Below are 18,383 nucleotides of genomic sequence, written 5' to 3'. Positions count from 1 at the left end.
AGCCTAATTGCTTCATGATCTGACAGTGTGGTGCTACAGTAAACATTTCATAATGATGGATTAATTAGGCTTAATAAATTCGTCTCACGGTTTATAGGCGGAATCTATAATTTGTTTTGTTATTAAACTATGTTTGATACTTTAAATGTGTGTCCGTATATCCGATGTGACAACAAAATTTTTCAGCCCTGAATCTAAACATTGCATTCCGCTTTGTACCCCCTACCCACGTAACCATCTCCAAGTGCGGGAGTACCATTGTATGCTATCATCCGTTTTATGATATAAGATTTTTTAATATTGTCCATATTTATATAGATGTTAATGAAAGTGAACGATGCTAGTGAAAGGGAGAGAGGATTATTGTTGTTGTTGCTGTGGTGCTGCCGCCGCAGTCCTATAATTCACAACTCGTTTTACTCATTATCATTGAACAGATCCAACGGTCTAAATCATCTAGCGTGCAATCCAATCCAGATCATCCACCTCGATCCGGCTTGAATAGTTGAATGAATCAATCAGCTTCAGTTCAGGCAGCCACAAATCGTCCGCTCCATTGGCGAGGTGATCGTGAGATCGCGGCCACTGCAGTGCAAGTGCAGTGAACTTGACTAGTTAGTGCGCCCGACCTAGCTGGGGTGGCAACGACTTGGTTTAAGGCTTATCGGTGCTGCGACGTCCACATATGGCATACCGCTGCTGCTAATCAGATACTCAGATCAGCTGTTTCTTTAGCTCCTGTAAAAGGGTCTTATGCTGTAAATGCTCCAAGGTTCGACCATCGTGCCAGATCCCCATCCACCGGGCAACCATATCAAAACGTTTTCTTCAGAATCCACAGCAAAACAAGCACAAAGCAAGAACAACTCCAAAGTGAGCAGAATTCACCGGCGTTGTAACTTAATATGTTTGCGATCTTCCAGGAAAGGCGTAATGACGCAACATTTGCCAAGTTATTGATACCACTACAGCACGACAGTAACATATGGTTCGCAAAGCCATAGCGACTACTAGTTGAAGATTACCGGTAGCGCTCTAGACCTCATTCACTGACAGAGAGCGACCTCTCTCTCCGTGTGGATCCACCACCGTATCCTTCCTCGACCGGGCTCCTGCTCCTTGATCTGCTCTCAACTGGTGAGTAGGACCTCTCCCTCATCCTGCGCCTTGCATACCGAGGCGAAGGAGACCTGCCAAGACAGACATGTTTTCAAGCGTGTCATTGTGAAATGCAACAGTAGTTTGAAGCTGGTAGGCTGAAGCATGAAGACAGAAAGAGCGTGTGCGCATATATACCTTGAGTAGCTCGGGCTGCGGTAAGGCGAGCGGCCCCTTGGAGGAGGAGAGTATCGCGGTGACCTAGAGTACCTTTGGTCATAGGAACGACCTCTGCTGCCACTGCAGATTGTGCAAGCAGATAAGTGAATAGAGCAGCGAGTTTATGCATTTGCGCTAGGGAGGATGGGACAACGAACCTTATTCTGTCGCGAGATCTCATCTCAGAAGGCTTCTTTCTGTTCTCCTCTGCAAATACAACAGCTACTTCCCTGCCCAGAATAACCTGCCCGTCCATGTAGTATTTTGCATCGGCAGCATCATCAGGATCGTAGTACTGGACAAATCCAAATCCACGCGGTTCACTGAAAAGGACAAATAAATGGATGTCTGAATAAAAGGTTTAAAACAGTCTTACTTAAAAATGGCAGTGGTTCTGTTTTCAGCTATGCGACACCCAGCAAACAAACAAATTCACTTATGAAGCTTTTCATGGTTGTACAGCATTGAATACAAATTAAGTAAAACAAGAGTGTGCACTCTGCTTCTGACCTTGCACCTGTCAGATTATAAATATAGACTTCAAACACTTCATGACTTGAACTATCTCTTAAACCCGTAATTACATTTCTTCTCTTCATCTGTAATATTTATGTTGCATATCTCTTAACTTGCAACTCTCAGTCTCTTCCCTTCTCTTCAACAGACTTGAATCACTAAAGACTTGTGTCTTCACAAACTTGTTTTCACTGTTAATCTCAAGTGGATGACAGAAGTATTTTAATGTCTGCTAGTAAAACTAGAACACACTTTTTTTTTAAAAAAAAAGGAGAGTTCGCAGAGTGCACTTTTTATGTCAATGTATAAATCCCAGCTATAAATTTTAAGTAGTCTCTGCTGGTGTAAATGCCAATTAATACTTCCTCCGTTTCACAATGTAAGACTTTCTAGCATTGCCTAAGTTCATTTAGATGTTAATGAATCTAAACATATATATATGTGTTTATATTCATTAACATCTATATATATGTGGGCAATGCTAGAAAGTCTTACATGGTAAAACGGAGGGAGTACTAGTCTACATACGGTGCCTTACCCGCTATAGTAATCTCTTGGAATATATATGTCTTTGAGACGACCAAATTGTCCGAATGGCCGACGAAGGTCCTCTGGCCTGCATACATAATGTACTGTGAGTTAAAAGGGCTAAAGAGGAAAGATGGAATTCCAGTTGCAGTACATACAAGAATCATAACCAAGAACATAATGAAGCTTCAACTAAATGTCTGATTTCCTCTTCAGGAATGCATTTAAATTTGATGCCAATTATTCGCGCCAAATTTCCACGTGCACACAGAAAAGCATGCAGCATGCAGCTCAAAGACATACCTATTCTTTTGGCCGCTATAACCGGCTTAAGACTGGAACTGGAATTTTATAAATATTGAAATTTATCACTCCAATTACCAATGTAGTAGCACCAAGTGATAATAAAAGAACACATATAGGCTCACAAAACCATCTTAGCTCAATAAGCAGAGCGTCACAAAAGAAAGAACTTGAGAATGCCACAGATGCGTAACCGTACAATATTTTGTAAATATGTCGAGTTCAACAACAAAGTATAAATTTCATACATGGCACATCTACAAGTTGCGCGCTCGCAATTACTGGCCACAGGAAATTTCAAGAAATTTTACCGGCAGTCCCGACGAAGATTCCTGACTAGAAGACTGGTCGGGAGATCTCTACCACGTCCACCATAACGGTCACGGGGAATTGGGCTGCTGGCCCTTCTCCGATAGCTTCTTGGAGGTGGTGATGGGCTGTAACTGTAGCCTCTCCCCATATCAATCTAGAACAACAAACAGCATAAGATTAGAAAAAGAAAATAAAACTAGCAGTAAACAAATGTAATAGCGTTAATACACTAGCAATAATAATAAACAGGAAGTAATCAATTGTCTCAAGAGCATAGCGCAAGCATATTCCCTCTAATCGAAATTAAGTCCATGGCTTAAACTATTTACAGAAAGTAAAAAGGTAGAAATTAATCGAGCGCTTCAGAGTACAATCACCACACAGCCGAATAATTGCAGAGTATACAAGTCTATACTACCAAGGCGCCAACTAACAACACTAGTTTCCGCATAGAATTTCAGCGTTTGTTTTTTGAAAACGAGAATTTCAGTGTGTAAGTACGCAGCATCACAGTGCGAGACCACAAATTCACCAAGCATCACGACCAAATCATCCCAAACCCCATCCAACCGCACCTAACGAACTAGTAGATTAAAGACGCCCCTAGAGCCACCACATAATCAACTACAGCATCGATCCGGATCATTATATAACCAAAATCACCCAACGAATTATGTTACTGCTCATAAACACACCTCTCCTAGGGTTTAGGCTTCATCCCGGAGATCAAACAGGAAACAATCTCACCATCACAACCGACCTAGCAGGCGATTACAGCGATGGAATCACGCTTACCGCGAGCGAATCGGATCAAAACGGAGGGGCTCGAGCGGAGGGAGGGAATGCTTCTTCGGTTCGTCTCGTCTCGTCGCGTCGCGTTCGCCTCTGGAGTTTTGGATTCTACTGCTCTAGAAGCTTCCGGAGCAGCCCCGAATCGGCACGGGAGAGCGCACACGCGTGGCGGCGCCTGAAGGCCTTTTATGATGGGGACGCGTGGCGTGTTGGCCGTCGGATCGTGACACGTGTCCACGAGATGACGCGGTTGGACGGTGCGAGTGGCGATGTCGTTGTGTGGGCCGCGAAGTTTGTCATCGGCTCGTGGGCCTAGCCTTTTCTCGGCCCTGAAAGGTAGGAAACCGAGGCCGTTCCATCCATTTTCTTCTCTTTTTCCTGTTCTATTATTGATGTTGTATTGGGTGATTTTGAAACCCTTTTGAAAGAAATTTTGGGTAATTTTTGTTCATTGAATTCTTGAAATTTGATCTCCTCCTAAGTAAGTTGAATAAATGGATTTGTGGATTGTGAGAAGCTGACCTAAGACAAAAGATTTTTTGCAGTAGTATTACATTAAAAAAGCAGGCATTGCATTCCATCCCTCTTCAAGGGCTAAGGCTTATCTACCTAACATTTTTTCTTGTTTCCTGCGCACGATGATAACATTTCCTTTCTGTTGATCTGTCATTCGTGATTTGAGTAGCTATATGTAAATAGGTTTGATGTTGTTTGACAATATCACCAGCATAGCTATTCTCATGCTTACAGTTCATCTAACCAGCTTTCCTGATCAGGGTTCAGAGGTTATATCCAAAGTTTTATTCAGAAGAACGCAAAAGGAACATTCAAGATTAGCATCCATAATATTTATGAGTAGTACGACTAGTACATTAAACAAGCTCTAGATTAGGATCAACACAAGTGATCAAAGTGATGGGGATGAGAAAGCCCTGGAATGGTCCGAACCCAATGTGTGTAATCCACTGATTGGCCTTAGCTGATTGTGACTCCGTTCATGTTTGATGTGCTAGTACCAACCACCTGTGCCACTGTCTGTCCTCCACATGTACACTCCATAGGCGTATGGACGTATGGAACAAAAGATAAGATACAAAGATGCATGGAGAAGATTATAGTTAAAACTGAAAGCTGTACCTCATTTGGTAATTCAGAATTCAGAAGTGAATATGGACATGGAATCTGCAGTACTACTTGTGCGGTAGCAGTCACTGACAAGTGGGTCCGGTACCCCGATCGGACGTATTAGTGGCTTAAACTGCACCAGCAGTAATACGAGAATCTTGTCGGTGAATATGGGTAAGGTTGTTCTTTTTCTTCAGAATAGAAAAAAGGCCATGCACTCATGCAAACTAAATGAAAAGATGACTGAGCATGCATGATCTTTATGCGAAGCATGTGAACAATTGATCTGGGAAGAGCAGTTGGAACTTTACAAAACTTACGCTTTAAATTAAACCTTATTTGTTGCAAAAAAAATTTATGGTACCTTTTCGAATTTCTTATGAAGATACTGTTACTTGTGCTTGGTGGTTGCTTGTTCTTCAGAGTGGAGGTGGCCGGCAGGGAAAGTGTAGCTGAGATAAAGGCAGGTTGATTGATCATTAGTGTATCATCAAAAGAATTTAGCATGCACATCATCCACTCTTGGGGTGATCACTGATCAATGATCATTGATCAAAAGTAGCACAACAAAACAGTGATCAGTCTATGTTTTGTGTTACCTTTAACTCCCTTTCTGCCTGTTTGGTCCACTCAACATTACTCCATATATTCCCCGCAAAAAAAAAAAACATTACTCCATATATGATAGGTCATTTAAATTCAGAAAAATTCAGTAGTATTTCTTCATATGAAAATAAGAATTTCAGTAGTAGTATCCTGCAGCACACTGAAAAGAACACACACCATATATAGCGACAAAATCAATCACACACACCGTCCATAAACACAACAGAAAAAGAAAATCTGCTGGGTTTTTTTTTCTGCCTACCAACTACTCTGCGTTCCTCTGAAGTCTGAACCATTACACTATCTCCTTTCTCTCTCTCTCATATAATCTCTTGGCAGTATTAGTATTAGTGCCGAATTGCACCTCTTCTAATCTGTTTCCAAAGCAAAATTACAGCCTAATCGCTCCTCTTCGTATATACTTAGTGCCAATAGAAGGTAGGAAAGACCACATATCCAGGTTTCCTTGCTAGGCTCTGCTCATATCCCGCAAATTGAGGGTTCAGACTTCATAAGTTCGAGCTCTGTCCACAAGAAAGGAACAAGAGATTGTTCTTGGCAGTTGGAAGAAGCTAAGAACTTGGCGAGTTGGTGGCCAAGGTATGATTCTTTTCAGTATCCTGTTCTAAGTTCTAGAAGAGTTGTGCTCTCGAAGCAATTCTGATGCTCCTTTTATCCTTTTCCTTCCCCTTTTCTTGATCTGAATTTAGCCTGTTTTTCCTTTCCAATCATCGGTCTTTTATTTGAGCTAGATTTCCCAGTTCCTTATATCTTTGGCCTTCTGTTGGCGCCTTTGTCGATCAGCTCTTCTCTGTTCTTAAGTTCTTGGCTTTCTTCTCCGATACCCTTTGATTTTTCCCTGAAAATATTTGCAGTGTGTTCCCAACAGCATGATCAACCTGTTTCAGTTAAGGGTAGACAGAGCATGATCTTTCGTTTCCCCTTTCTTTAACAGTCAGATTTTCAGTCCAAAACCGGAGAATTATATATTAGAAGTCCACCACCTTTGGTTTCTTCTGTAAAGAAATTTACCGTTCTCCTAAAGAAAGAGAGAAATTTTACCTTTCTTTTTCATTGGATCACAAGCTAACTCAAGCGAGCTGAATAATATATTACTGAAGATTTGAATTGTGCCAAATTCGGTCATCTTTAGTTCTATTGCAAGAATTGGTGAAAGAAAGGTGCATACCCCCATACCTTTGTCCTGATACAAAAAGTAGAATCTTTTGATGTGCTATGAACAATTAAGTGGTCATGTAGCTAGATGCTTCCGTTTTACCAACAATCCACAGCTTTAGTTTCCATGGGCGGTTCCATGTTATTGCACCCAGAATTTCCGGTTTGCTCCTTCTCCATTCAATGAAATTGGCGGCTCGATGATTCGTTCAAAAAAAATTCCAGTTCATGTTTCCAAGTTATGTCAGGATAACTTGAACTATAATTAAACAATTAGCGTCTTAATGACATAAGTTCGTGCCGACAGAATCATGTCACTTGATAGGGAGTCAATAGTTAGGGACTGAAATTTCGTCCCTGACATGACGCAATTCATTATATTCCCTCTCCCAAAGACGTACCTTACTGGACTTCTGTTGTATTATAGTGCGAATATGCAGTTTGGTCCGAAAGCATCAAGTTCTATGTTCATGGTCCCGATTCTTACATTGTCTATGCTACATCTCTGAATTCATTGAGAGAATATATACATTGTTCTCTGAAGAATTCAGAGACGTACATCTCTAAATTCTTTAGAGAACATGTACATCTCTGAACTTTGAGGCACTGCTCATCTACTTTTACGACTTTGTAGTTTGTAGTACTAACCTTATTATTGTTACAGGTGCTCTTGGAGGGTTCTTGGAGCAGTACAATGTTGGCCAAAAGATTGAAAAGATGCAGCATTCTTCTGTTCGCCTTTCTCCTCGCAGACGCATCCGGTGTGTAGTGTAGCTATCTCGCTTTCTTTTTCTCATTTATTGAGATTCCTAACGACACCTTTGAAATGCATTGCCAATTTGATACGAAGTTGATCAACTGTTTGTGGATGACTTTTAAGCTGCAAAATATCAAAAACTTTGCATGGGAAGCTTTGCTTAGCCCGGAATTGCTTGCCATCCTTTTCATGTCTCTCTCCAGTGAAAAATGATCAGGCTGCCACTTACTGCACCTGACTGAAATTACTACTAACTTTTTACTAAACCTGAAGAATATCTGAATATACAGCCCACTAGTCAGAACTCTACAGCATGATAAATGCACTACCTTTTCTGAATCTGAACATGGATTACTAGTTTCAGATGATGGTTGTAGATTGCTACGGTACTACTACCTCCGTCCCTGAATATTTGACGCCGTTGATTTTTTTAAACATGTTTAGCCGTTCGTTTTATTTAAAAAATTTAAGTAATTAATTCTTTTCCTATCATTTGATTCATTTTTAAATATACCTTTATATATGCATATAGTTTTACATATTCCATAAAAGTTTTTAATAAGACGAACGGTCAAACATGTTTTAAAAAAGTCAACGGCGTCAAATATTTAAGGACGGGAGAGTATTTGTTATCATGTCTTTTTTTTATTATAGACTATGTGCATCTTAATTCTACAGATACTGAGAGTTTATGTTAAGAGAAATTATATTATCTTGATTTTTTTTTAAAAAAAAAGTTTCCTTGTTAAACTTTTCAGAACTCATCTCATAAAATCTTTACAGGGAGTCTTCTTGAGAGCAGCGGCGGCCAGGCCGAGGCGATCGGTCCACAGATCTCCCCGGCGACAGAGGGCGAGGGCAAGAGGCGGTCGCTGGCGACGGGGATGTTCTGCGTGGCGCTGCCGAACGCGGACCCGACGGCGCTGCAGGAAGGGCTGAACTGGGCCTGCGGCCAGGGCCACGCCAACTGCGCGGCGATCCAGCCGGGGGGCCCGTGCTACAAGGCGAACAACCTGCCGGCGTTGGCCTCCTACGCCTACAACGACTACTACCAGCGCAACTCCGGCGCCGGCGCCACCTGCAGCTTCAACGGCACCGCCACCACCACCGCCACCGACCCCAGTAAGCCACCCATCAGCCGGATTGAGATACTATGGCCATGTTTAGTTCCCACACAAAAATTTTACACCATATCACATGACACGCTCGAACTAATTAAATATAGGCTTAAAAAATAACTAATTGCATATTTTACGACTAATTTGCGAGACGAATCTTTTAAGCCTAATTGCTCCATGATTTGACAATGTGGTGCTACAGTAAATATTTGCTAATGACGGACTAAATAGACTTAATAAATTTGTCTTGCTGTTTACTGACGGATTTTGTAATTAGTTTTTTATTAGTGCCCGAACACCCCATACGACACCCTATATAATACCCGATGTGACGTGCCAAAATTTTACACCCCTGTAACTAAAGGGCCTGTTCGGCAGGCCAACTGCGACGGCTGCGACTGCAGCTGCGCACATTGAGTGCGGCATTGTTCGCAGCCGCAGCCCGGGTAACCAAACAGGCCCAAACATCCCCTATACAGTCAAAATGCACAATGCCTTTGTCACATGATCCCTTGGCCCACATGTCAGGAGACAAAGTCACATGACTTCGACTGCAGAGGATCCTGATCCCCATCAACCTATGTTAACCTGTCCAATGTCTGCTAAATTCAGTTTTTTTTTCTTCTTTTTTTTTCCTACTCAAGATCTTTTGCTTTATATCGACTAACAGAAAAACACTAAAGAAATTTAAAGGAGAACAACAATTAGAAATGGAAAAGATTCTAGTTGCAGGTAGTGGCGGCTCCAGAAAATTTTCTTTGGGACTCCACGCTCCAAAATTTCATAACACCGAAAACTCAGTTTACATATGCAAATTTTGCTCAAATACTCCAATAAAACTAGCATTTTAGCTTAAAACTTACAAAAATACAATATAAACAGTTTAATGTGTCATGCCTATAGCATAGATTTGGGCTAATAGATCAAGTTCTTTTTTTCTGAAAGATTGGCTGTCTTTTTCTGTCCTCTGCATGCTAAATTACTGAAGAACTAGCAATGTTCAGAAAAATTTATAAATCGTGTTCGAAATTTGGGCTCTAATTCTTTCGTGGTTTCAGGTTCAGGGCAATGCGTCTTCTCAGGAAGGTGAGCATTTTTCCTCTTTCTCTCGGGCAACATTCTCTGAAAGTCTGAAGAAATCTGTCAACCATTTGCTCAGTCTCGCTGACATAATAGCACATTGGCAGCTCCATGGCCGGAGGCACCACGCCGGCGGCGAACGCGCCGTCCGCCGTCGGCCCGTTCACGCCGGGGTTCGGCAACGGGTCGTCGCCGACGTTCCCGGGGACGGGGAGCCCCGGCGGCGCGCTGACCCCCTTCGACGCCGCCGACAGCGTCATGTCCGGCGCTCGCCGGGCGCTCTGCGCGCTGCTGCTGGCGTCGCCGATCTTCCTCTCCCTCGTTCTCTGATCAGCAGTTCAGCACTAGTTGGAGTTTGTCCATGTAAATTATGCATATGGCATTATGTCATTCGTTATAAATTCACTCACTAGAGAGAGTCAGTGACGACTCAGGAGTCAGGAGTCACCTTGACATGTTTTATTCCCGAGTAAATGACCAGTGTTTATATGTCAGATGTCAGATTGGATCATGAAATTATTTTATTTAGACCATTTTGTGGAATCCTGGTGTTCTTGGTCCAAATCTTTTGATGCTAAACACAGGAAATCTAAAAATGAATCTTTCTTTTCCATTTTTCTTTAACGACTCATATTCGGACAGGTACTTAAGTAATTTAACATTACTTAATTTCACATTACAAAATTACATAGTCCAACACACTCTATATTGTGGATATATCCTTCGCAGAAAATTCTAGTATTATTTTGCAAGAATTGATCTTCCCACGAGCAAAATGAATCATGTAGTATATGAATCAAATTTTGATGAAATTTTGGCCAGGTTTTCAGATATCCATGCTTCAGGTTTCTCTGTCAGCTGTGGAGTTCACCTTCCCCGTTGCGGCGGCGGCGGCGGCGGCCTTCTCCCGCCGGAATCTCTGGAAGTCGGCGACGATGCCGACGTCGACGTCCTGCTTCATCTTCTCGGCCAGTCTCTGCAGCACCTGCACCGCCACAATCTTCAAGATCGCCAAGAAACCAAAATTTGTGGCCCCGCCGGCGTTGGCGAAGAACCGAAGATCTTACTGTAAGATGAACAATTGGCATCTGTGATTATTAGTTTTGATAATTGGAGATTATTATCGAAGTGGTTTTGGAGATAATTGATTTTCAGGTGATGAACAGGGTTTACTGTTTTGTCGGAACCGGTCAGACCGGGCGGTGGTTGCCGGTCAGACCGGCTCATGTGTAGCGGTCCAGACCGGCTCATGTGTAGCGGTCAGACCGGCCGACACTGTGTCGGTTTCGGTTTCGGGTTGTTTCTTTGGATATTCGTGATTGTTTCATCGTTATGGCTTCTAGATGGATACTATACGTATGTAATACTGTTGTTTGCTACTAATGAGTCAAGTTGGAGATAGTTTGGTCTCGGAATATGGTTTCTTTGTTTATTTCATGTGTAGGTGACTCGATATCTCGGGAGAGTATTTGCGGTGATGGACCGGGAGTCGGCTTGGTGGTAAGACGATGTCCGTGGTGGTCAGATATCATGCGGGATACTAAGGCTAGAGTTGATGCACGTGGTTGATGGAGATTCCATATGGCATACGATGGAGGTATTGTGTGCGTATGGGATGCGGAGTCGAATTTGGAAGGAGTCCAAATTTGGTACGATTTGTTATGTAAAGTTTCTTTCTTGTACTAGAGGGTTTCCTAAGGTGTTTAGGACTCTTAGTATGAGTTTGGTTCGTGGCTTTAGGCTGCCTACCTCATGTATAAATAGAGGGGGAGCGTGAGTCTTCCCGGTATCGCTTTGTATCGCTTTTGTATAGCTTTTGAGAGCTAGTTTAGTTAGGGTTTCGAGTTTAGTCGAGATTTTTGTAAGGGGTGCTGTTGGTGCACTTTGTAAACACAGATAGAAGCAATAAAGTTGTCATCTACTTTGAGAGTTCTTCGATTTGTGTTTCACCGGGTTTCGGCGGTCTAACCGGCATCTCAGTGGCGGTCAGACTGGCGGCATCGCGGCGGTCCGACCGATGGCGTAAGGGCGGTCAGACCGGCGGCGGCGACAGCAAGCGGCAACTGATCAGGCGGTCAGACCGGAGTTCCAATCTCGGTCAGACCGGTGGCTTTCAGACGGTCAGACCGGCACGACTACCTCGGTCAGACCGCGATCCATCGATTTCGATGGTAACTTTTATTTCCGTTAAAAGTTTTTGGTATTTGGATATCTCAACCATTCACCCCCTCTGGTTAGCTTAGTTCTTGTGATTCAATCCTACACTTACCGACTCGGCGACGCCGCGCATGACGGCGTCCGGCACGAGGCGCATCGGCGGCGGCAGGATGCAGCCGATGGAGATCTCGAGGTGGCCCCTCAGCCGGCAGGCGCGGCGGCCGCGGCTCCTGTCGGCGTAGAGCGACCCGCGGACGCCCAGGTCGAAGCTCGCCGGCGCGTAGTCGCGCTCCAGCCCACGCAGCTCCCACTCCGTCTGCGCCGCGCCCTCCGGCCCAAACAGACAAACAAACAAACACATGGCGCGCACACGGTTCACCGGCTGCTGCACGAAGCAGAGATGTGTAAATTGGGGATGGATTTTGCTAGTCCATGCGTACGCACGATTCGGAGGTCGAGCACGCCGTCGCGGTGGCGCAGCTGCATGACGACGACCGGGTGCACGGTGAGGAGGAGGAACTGCAGCGGCAGCATCTGGACTCTCCACTCCTCCTGCACGCACGCACGCACACAGGATCAGCTTAGCTTCATCGTCGTCGCCGCCGGCGAGGTCGTCGCCGGCGAAGTGGTTTGGTTTGCTTACGTCGCTGAGGCGCTGGCTCCTGCTCTCGTCGGGGAACATGGCGCGGAACACGCGGGCGCGGTCGAGGAGGTACTCGTCGAACGACACCTGCACCGCGCTCGCCGGCATGAATTCCGGTCATCTCGTCGCATCAATCCATGGCGATGCAGAGATCGAGGAGGGGATGCGGATTTACCCCGGTGGGCTCGTAGAGCGGCATGTCGGTGGAGATGCTGGAGGAGTAGGAGACGGCATCCGACGACGACGACGGCCGCGCGTCCGCCGCGCCGGCCTTGGCCGCGACGGCATGCCGCCGCGGCGCCCTCCTCCTCCTCGCCGCCGCAGGCCACCACTCGGTTGGGCCTCTCGCGCGGACCTGCGCAGGGGCGACCGAACAACGGCGAGCACTAACACCACGGCTCGCCGCCGTCCATGGCCGGTGCCCGCCGCGAGCGGTGCTCGCCGCAGCTGCGGCGGCGGCGGCGGCGGCCATGGCTGCGCCACCACCAACCTACTACCTAGCCTAGCTCACCTAGCAAGCTAGTAGCTCGCGTAGACTGATCAGTGATCACTCGTTTCCCCCACGTGACGGGTCGGGACAAGGGGGCACGTACGTTACGTGGCCGATGAATTGTGACCTCACGTTCGTAACACGATTGCGAAGAGCAACGCGACGTGTCGGATCGCCGAGCCGTGTGTCGGTCGGATAGTCGGATTGGTCGTTATCCGACCTGATCAGGTCCAAGTCCGACCGACCAACCAGAGGAGAGCGGTGGGTCGTGACGTCTGCACCCAACCATTGGAGGCTCGGAAGCCTTTGCCTGTCGCCGCCTGCATTCGCTTTTCCTTCTCTTTTATTTTTGTAATGTAGTGGACACTTTTTTACCTTCCAATATAAAAAAAAAATCTTCCAATGAAAGCATTTAACTGAATCAAAGTAAATAAAGAGAAAAAAAATAGATTACTGTGTCTAATTTGCATTTTTTTCATCAGTGAGAATAATTTGCGAGAACGACTGCCGATTACATAGTATAGCCAACTGTTAGCTCCAAATCATCTATAGTCAAACTTAATAGCCAATTCATATAATAGTTACATATAAACATATACTATACTATTAATACATGGTCTCAGCTGTCATACACACGTTGTGTATTTAAGTCCGTGCTATAGCCGGCTACAAATCTATAGTCTGCTACTTTTCTCTCTTATCATTTATCTTTTTGATATATGTTTATAGCTGGCTTATAGTATCCTGTTGTACCTGCTTAAGGAGAGTGAAATGAAGGATGAAGAAATTCGGAGCATTCTTGGGCCGATTGAAATGGTAGCGATCCAGATATGGTGGACCTGAATTGAGCCCACGCAGTCTGTCCGATAACCAGGCCGAAGCGCGTAGTGGGCCCAGACTGTTCTAAAACGGGCAGCATTTTCTGGAGGAATAAGTTCATCTGAGGTCCCTTAACTTGTCAACGAATCCGATTTTCGTCCTTCAACCAGAAAACCAGATACAAGAGGTCTCTCAACTATCAAAAACGGTGCACTCAAGGTCCCTCGGTGGTTTAGATGGCGGTTTTGGCTGACGTGGCGCCTACGTGGCTAGTTTGACTCGGTCTTCATCTGACGTGGCATTGACGTGGTGCTTACGTGGCAATTCGATCCAAAAATAATAATAATACCCATGCGACCCACATGTCAATTTCACACACAAATTAATAAAAATGGTGGGACCCACGCGAACCCCACATGTCATCCTCAATCCCCTCCTCCTCTCTCTATCCCCCCTCTCTCTCCCCTGCACTGATAGGTTGTTCCCAGCGGCGGTGGGGAGCAGCGGCACGGGAAAGGGTCGCTGCCTCGCCGGAGTAGCGGCGACGGCGCCTGGCGAGGAGGGAGCCGCGGCAACGAGGAGGCGTAGCGGCGGGGAGGCAACCATATGCTGCATGGCGCTAGTGCCGCTCTCCTCCTCCTCCTCGGCGGTCCCGGGGCCGGGAGCTCCCACGGGGCCCTTGTTGACGGTGGCCGCGGCCGGGGAGATGGTGGCAGCGGCGGCGGATGGCTCATCCGATGACTCAATGGAAGGGCTTATCACTTCCTCCGCCTCGACGTCGGGGCCTCCTCCTCCTCCTCCGGCTCCTCGCTCGTGCCGGGTGCAGACGCCGGCGACGTGGCGGTCGAGTCTTCATCTTCTTCTTCTTCCTCCACAGGGGCGGCGGCTGCTGGCTGCACCTCCTCCGCCTCGTCAACCGCCTTCCGCCATAGCCGCCACCTCCTCCACCGCCGAGGAATGCCGCGGCTCCCTCCTCGATCGCCGGCCACCTCCCGCCGCTCCTCCCTTTCTTGCCGGGCGCCGTCGGTCGTCGCCAACAGCTTCAGTGTGTCAACAAGAAGTAACAACAACAAGAGGGCATACAGAACAAGCCGCGCACAATTTTCCTGGGTTACCCGGGAGCCGTTGTCGTTTGAGTGGTTCAAAGGAGTGATGAATGAGGTTGCTGAAATGGACAAGGATAGGCCAGCAGTATATTGACAGTGTTGGTGATCAATTCGTTATGCAATTTCGACCAGGGTGTGTCATAGAGCTGCACAAGGATGCGCCGTGCGCGGACAACTCTGCTGTCGATGGTGCAAGCTCTGAACCATGCCTCCTCATTGGGACTTTGGGAGCGAAAGGAAGAAGGAGATAGAGAGGAGGCTGGCACCGAGGTCCGTAAGCACGACGCGGTCGGGGGTACACGAGCACGTGGAGGACGCTGCCGCAATAGTGCATGGTGGGGGACTGGGGGACAGCAACGAGGCCTCAACGCCGCCGAACACCGCATCGCGCTTCGCCCATTCATTGGTCTCCGACGAGAAGACGTCCAAGGTGATGCCGATTCCCGCCGCCGCTTCGGCCGCCGTCGCCCCACTCCGCCCGTCGCCCCGTAGGAAAGAAGAGAGAGAGGAGAGTGGGAAGACGAAAGGAGAGGATAACATATGGGGTCCACGTAGGTCTCACCATTTTATTATTATTTTGTGTGTGAAACTGACATGTGGGTCCTACGGGTTTTTTTTATTTTTTCAGATCGAATTGCCACGTAAGCGTCACGTCAATGTCACGCCAGATGAAGACCGAGTCAAACTAGCCACGTAGGCGCCACATCAGCCAAAACCACCATCTAAACCACCGAGGGACCTTGAGTGCACCGGTTTTGATAGTTGAGGTACCTCTTATATCTGGTTTTCCGGTTGAAGGACGAAAATCGGATTCGTTGACAAATTAAAGGACCTCAAATGAACTTATTCCTTTTCCGGATACCCGCAATGACGAAAGCGCACTACAAAAAGCGGAAGTCTAATCTTACATCATCCTGCGCCTCTGCCCTCTAACCGGATATGCAACTAGTAATAGCTAAATACAGTGATTAGATTGCACACGAGTAACTGGTTAGCTTAAGTTGACTTGTAATTACCTCTAAGTTGAATCATCATAGCCAAATCGGGGAGCATACGTGCGTTATCCCTTTGATGAAATTTTCTTTAACCTGATCTTGGTCAACTCTTTCGTCTAAGCATATATACTTTGTGAGCAATTATATAGTCACGCCCCGGTTATTTTGATCAATTCGCGTCATCCTCTAGTGCATAATGATTATCTCAAGTGGCACCCGTAAATCGACGATTCCGATAAAAACAATCAAACAATAGATTATCTGGCAAGTAAACATAATGCGTCACTGATAAGTATAGGTCGTAATCCAGAACAGCGCTTAAGATTAGAGTTTTTTTTTTATTATTTTGCTAATGAAATCGCATTGGAAGTTCAGAATAGAACACAAGTTGTAACTTGTCAGTGTCGGTGTCATTTTCCGCCCCGACAAATACTGGTATCGCTGTCACGGCCTAAAAAAGACAAAAATGAAAAGGATATTAGAGCAAGCATAATGATAAGCTATAAATTTACTTTTAAACTTACGTCAAGAAGAGATATATAAAAAAAATGAAAAATGTTAGCTCTTATATAAAAGCTAGCTTAATATAAGCTCTAAAACAAATACATTAAATACATAAATAACAGATAGATAGATTAGAAAAAAATTATGCCCAACCTTATAGCTAATGTGTTATATACGTTGTTTTAATAATATGAAGTGGGCTCTTAAGAGAAAGGGGATTAGTACTAATAGCAATCTTGCAGAGATCACAGAGTCCACAAAGAGCCGAAACATGTCAAAATCCATGTGCTGTATAGTACTAGCAGCAGCACACGGAATCAATCAATCCAAGCGACCCAACGGCCAACGACGATGCACATTGCCGACCTGATCGAATCATTAATTGCCTTTTGCTTATTGGAAATAAACTGATAGCCTATCTGACTCACACAGAATATATTATCAGTAGCATTAAGTGTGGCGATGCATTATGCTCGTATCGTATCAGGCCCCATTGAAAAAGAAAAAAAAGCACGCGACTCTTTTTATGTATAGAAAAAGAACCCAACTTTAGTTTATTCCAGGCAAGTGAGGACAGTGAAGTGACACCCTTTGCGAATATACAGCACGGAGTTAGCTGCAGCCAGAACAATTGCCTGCCCGTTGTAGCACAGAAGTGACGATCACTTTTGCGTGCACCGTAGGAACCACGAAGGGTCAGTGCTAACTACCCCTCCATAAAAAAATATCGGATTGACACTTCATAGTAATAATATGAATATGCACAGAAACTAAGACGTATCAATATCCAATACTATCTTGGTTTTTTATAAAACAGAGGAAGCATGGAGCCAAGAAATTTTCAGAGGTAAGATAAATCAAAATACATACCTCCTCTATCCTAAAATTTATCAAATTTTAGTATTTAAAATTTGTTCCAAATATAACAATTTATCCATCATCATTCTCTTATCAAACAATCACACCTCCATCATCCAATTTTCTTACGTAGCTTCACTTCTTAATCAAACACAATATTTCACCATTAAACTTTACTTTTTTTTAAATAACCGTATCAATCTCTAAAAAATATATATATTAAGATGAAGGTAATACTACATGCTAAGCGGTTATTATGAAAACTATTGGAGTATTTTGAAATTATATGATAGCACTACGGTTCCAATGTTGATAAATAAACTGATTCAACAGTTATTTTCAAATTATTATCAATTGCTGAATCAGTTTATTTGTTCAACGCCTCAAAACACACTTTTTTTTAAAAAAAAACACTAATTCTATTGTACTCATTATTTGTAAGTTACTCCCTCCATTTCAAATTGATCTACATATAGATTTTTTAAGGTTATTCCTAAATGATCTACATATTTGTGTTCATTCATTAAGTCTATTCGTTATTTGTGCATTAGAGTAAATGGACATTGATGCATGCATCCATGCATACAAGTATTTATAACCCACATGCAATATCTTGATTTGCTATTGGCTAGGAAATAGTGGGGATGGTGCATGCTTAGAGTTTGTTGCTAGAGTAAATATAGTATGAAAGAGTTATTAGCTTTTCTTGGTCTTGGTGTATCTATGAAATATGTAGATCAATTTAGAATGGAGGGAGTATCTGTTAAACCCATCTATTTAAAATATGTAATTTATCCCTACCACAAAGTAGATAATTCACAAAACAATCTTCTTAATAATCTGCTTCAAACTGAGCATCAGATAATCGGTTTCTTCTGCCATGATTTATAAATGAAATGTTGCCCATGCAAAAGATGGCATTAAACAATACACTAATACAGTGTATGATTCCACCCATAAATAAAGCTCAAAATAAACGGGGCCATATTATGTCTGTTACACCTTATTCCGTGGCGTGTGTTTGGCAAGTTTCAGATGGGTCCGGTATTCTGGTTCGATGAACCGGCCAGCCTGGCACACGACAAGTGGGCGTCGGTTAAGCTAACCAAAACGCCCAAGCTTTTACTTACCCCTGTGATTAGTCTCGCTAACTACGCTGTCATGGAGAGAGATTAGTCATA

At 44.6% G+C, this 18,383-nt stretch overlaps 3 protein-coding genes across 5 annotated transcripts; 1 reads left to right on the top strand and 2 right to left on the bottom strand.

Annotated features, from left to right (window-relative positions):
• Positions 1 to 751: 751 nt before the first annotated feature.
• Positions 752 to 3,917, bottom strand: LOC127778769 (serine/arginine-rich SC35-like splicing factor SCL33). Of its 2 annotated transcripts, none has more exons than XM_052305388.1 (6): positions 3,672 to 3,917; positions 2,976 to 3,130; positions 2,372 to 2,449; positions 1,476 to 1,640; positions 1,297 to 1,398; positions 752 to 1,190 (listed from the first exon to the last, which is right to left on the bottom strand). In XM_052305388.1, the coding sequence occupies exons 2-6, from the start codon at positions 3,122 to 3,124 to the stop codon at positions 1,043 to 1,045; spliced, it is 642 nt and encodes a 213-aa protein (XP_052161348.1). In that variant the 5' UTR covers positions 3,125 to 3,130; positions 3,672 to 3,917; the 3' UTR covers positions 752 to 1,042. The 2 variants fall into 2 exon arrangements, with proteins under 2 accessions (XP_052161348.1, XP_052161347.1); XM_052305387.1 differs by having other exon boundaries at positions 3,772 to 3,917.
• Positions 3,918 to 5,667: 1,750 nt separating this feature from the next.
• On the top strand, positions 5,668 to 10,173 carry LOC127779611 (glucan endo-1,3-beta-glucosidase 4-like). Its single transcript, XM_052306435.1, has 5 exons — positions 5,668 to 6,099; positions 7,340 to 7,436; positions 8,216 to 8,554; positions 9,609 to 9,636; positions 9,738 to 10,173. Exons 2-5 carry the CDS (start codon positions 7,370 to 7,372, stop codon positions 9,958 to 9,960), a joined length of 657 nt encoding a protein of 218 aa, XP_052162395.1. The 5' UTR covers positions 5,668 to 6,099; positions 7,340 to 7,369; the 3' UTR covers positions 9,961 to 10,173.
• A 35-nt stretch (positions 10,174 to 10,208) lies between these two features.
• Positions 10,209 to 13,018, bottom strand: LOC127779609 (uncharacterized). 2 transcript variants are annotated; one of them, XM_052306433.1, is made up of 5 exons: positions 12,606 to 13,006; positions 12,431 to 12,517; positions 12,232 to 12,339; positions 11,900 to 12,103; positions 10,209 to 10,615 (listed from the first exon to the last, which is right to left on the bottom strand). In XM_052306433.1, exons 1-5 carry the CDS (start codon positions 12,900 to 12,902, stop codon positions 10,472 to 10,474), a joined length of 840 nt encoding a protein of 279 aa, XP_052162393.1. In that variant the 5' UTR covers positions 12,903 to 13,006; the 3' UTR covers positions 10,209 to 10,471. The 2 variants fall into 2 exon arrangements, with proteins under 2 accessions (XP_052162393.1, XP_052162394.1); XM_052306434.1 differs by having other exon boundaries at positions 10,471 to 10,696; positions 12,606 to 13,018.
• Between the last annotated feature and the right edge of the window lie 5,365 nt (positions 13,019 to 18,383).

This window comes from Oryza glaberrima, chromosome 7 (assembly GCF_000147395.1).
Source record: "Oryza glaberrima chromosome 7, OglaRS2, whole genome shotgun sequence".
NCBI classification, from domain to species: Eukaryota; Viridiplantae; Streptophyta; class Magnoliopsida; order Poales; family Poaceae; genus Oryza; species Oryza glaberrima.
This window is presented reverse-complemented; position numbering and strand designations above follow the sequence as displayed.

Bases quoted from the DNA above. Each gene is read 5' to 3' on its own strand.
- LOC127779609 (XM_052306433.1), bottom strand. From the start codon at position 12,902: ATGGCCGCCGCCGCCGCCGCCGCAGCTGCGGCGAGCACCGCTCGCGGC. The intron at 12,340-12,430 runs GTAAGCAAACCA...GCGTGCGTGCAG, and splicing joins GGAGCCAGCGCCTCAGCGAC to GAGGAGTGGAGAGTCCAGAT. The intron at 12,104-12,231 runs GTGCGTACGCAT...GGCGCGGCGCAG, and splicing joins GCGTGCTCGACCTCCGAATC to ACGGAGTGGGAGCTGCGTGG.
- LOC127779611 (XM_052306435.1), top strand. From the start codon at position 7,370: ATGTTGGCCAAAAGATTGAAAAGATGCAGCATTCTTCTGTTCGCCTTT. The intron at 7,437-8,215 runs GTGTGTAGTGTA...AAATCTTTACAG, and splicing joins TCTCCTCGCAGACGCATCCG to GGAGTCTTCTTGAGAGCAGC. The intron at 9,637-9,737 runs GTGAGCATTTTT...GCACATTGGCAG, and splicing joins CAATGCGTCTTCTCAGGAAG to CTCCATGGCCGGAGGCACCA.
- LOC127778769 (XM_052305388.1), bottom strand. From the start codon at position 3,124: ATGGGGAGAGGCTACAGTTACAGCCCATCACCACCTCCAAGAAGCTAT. The intron at 2,450-2,975 runs GTAAAATTTCTT...TTATGTATGCAG, and splicing joins AATCTTCGTCGGGACTGCCG to GCCAGAGGACCTTCGTCGGC. The intron at 1,641-2,371 runs GTAAGGCACCGT...TGTCCTTTTCAG, and splicing joins CCAAGAGATTACTATAGCGG to TGAACCGCGTGGATTTGGAT.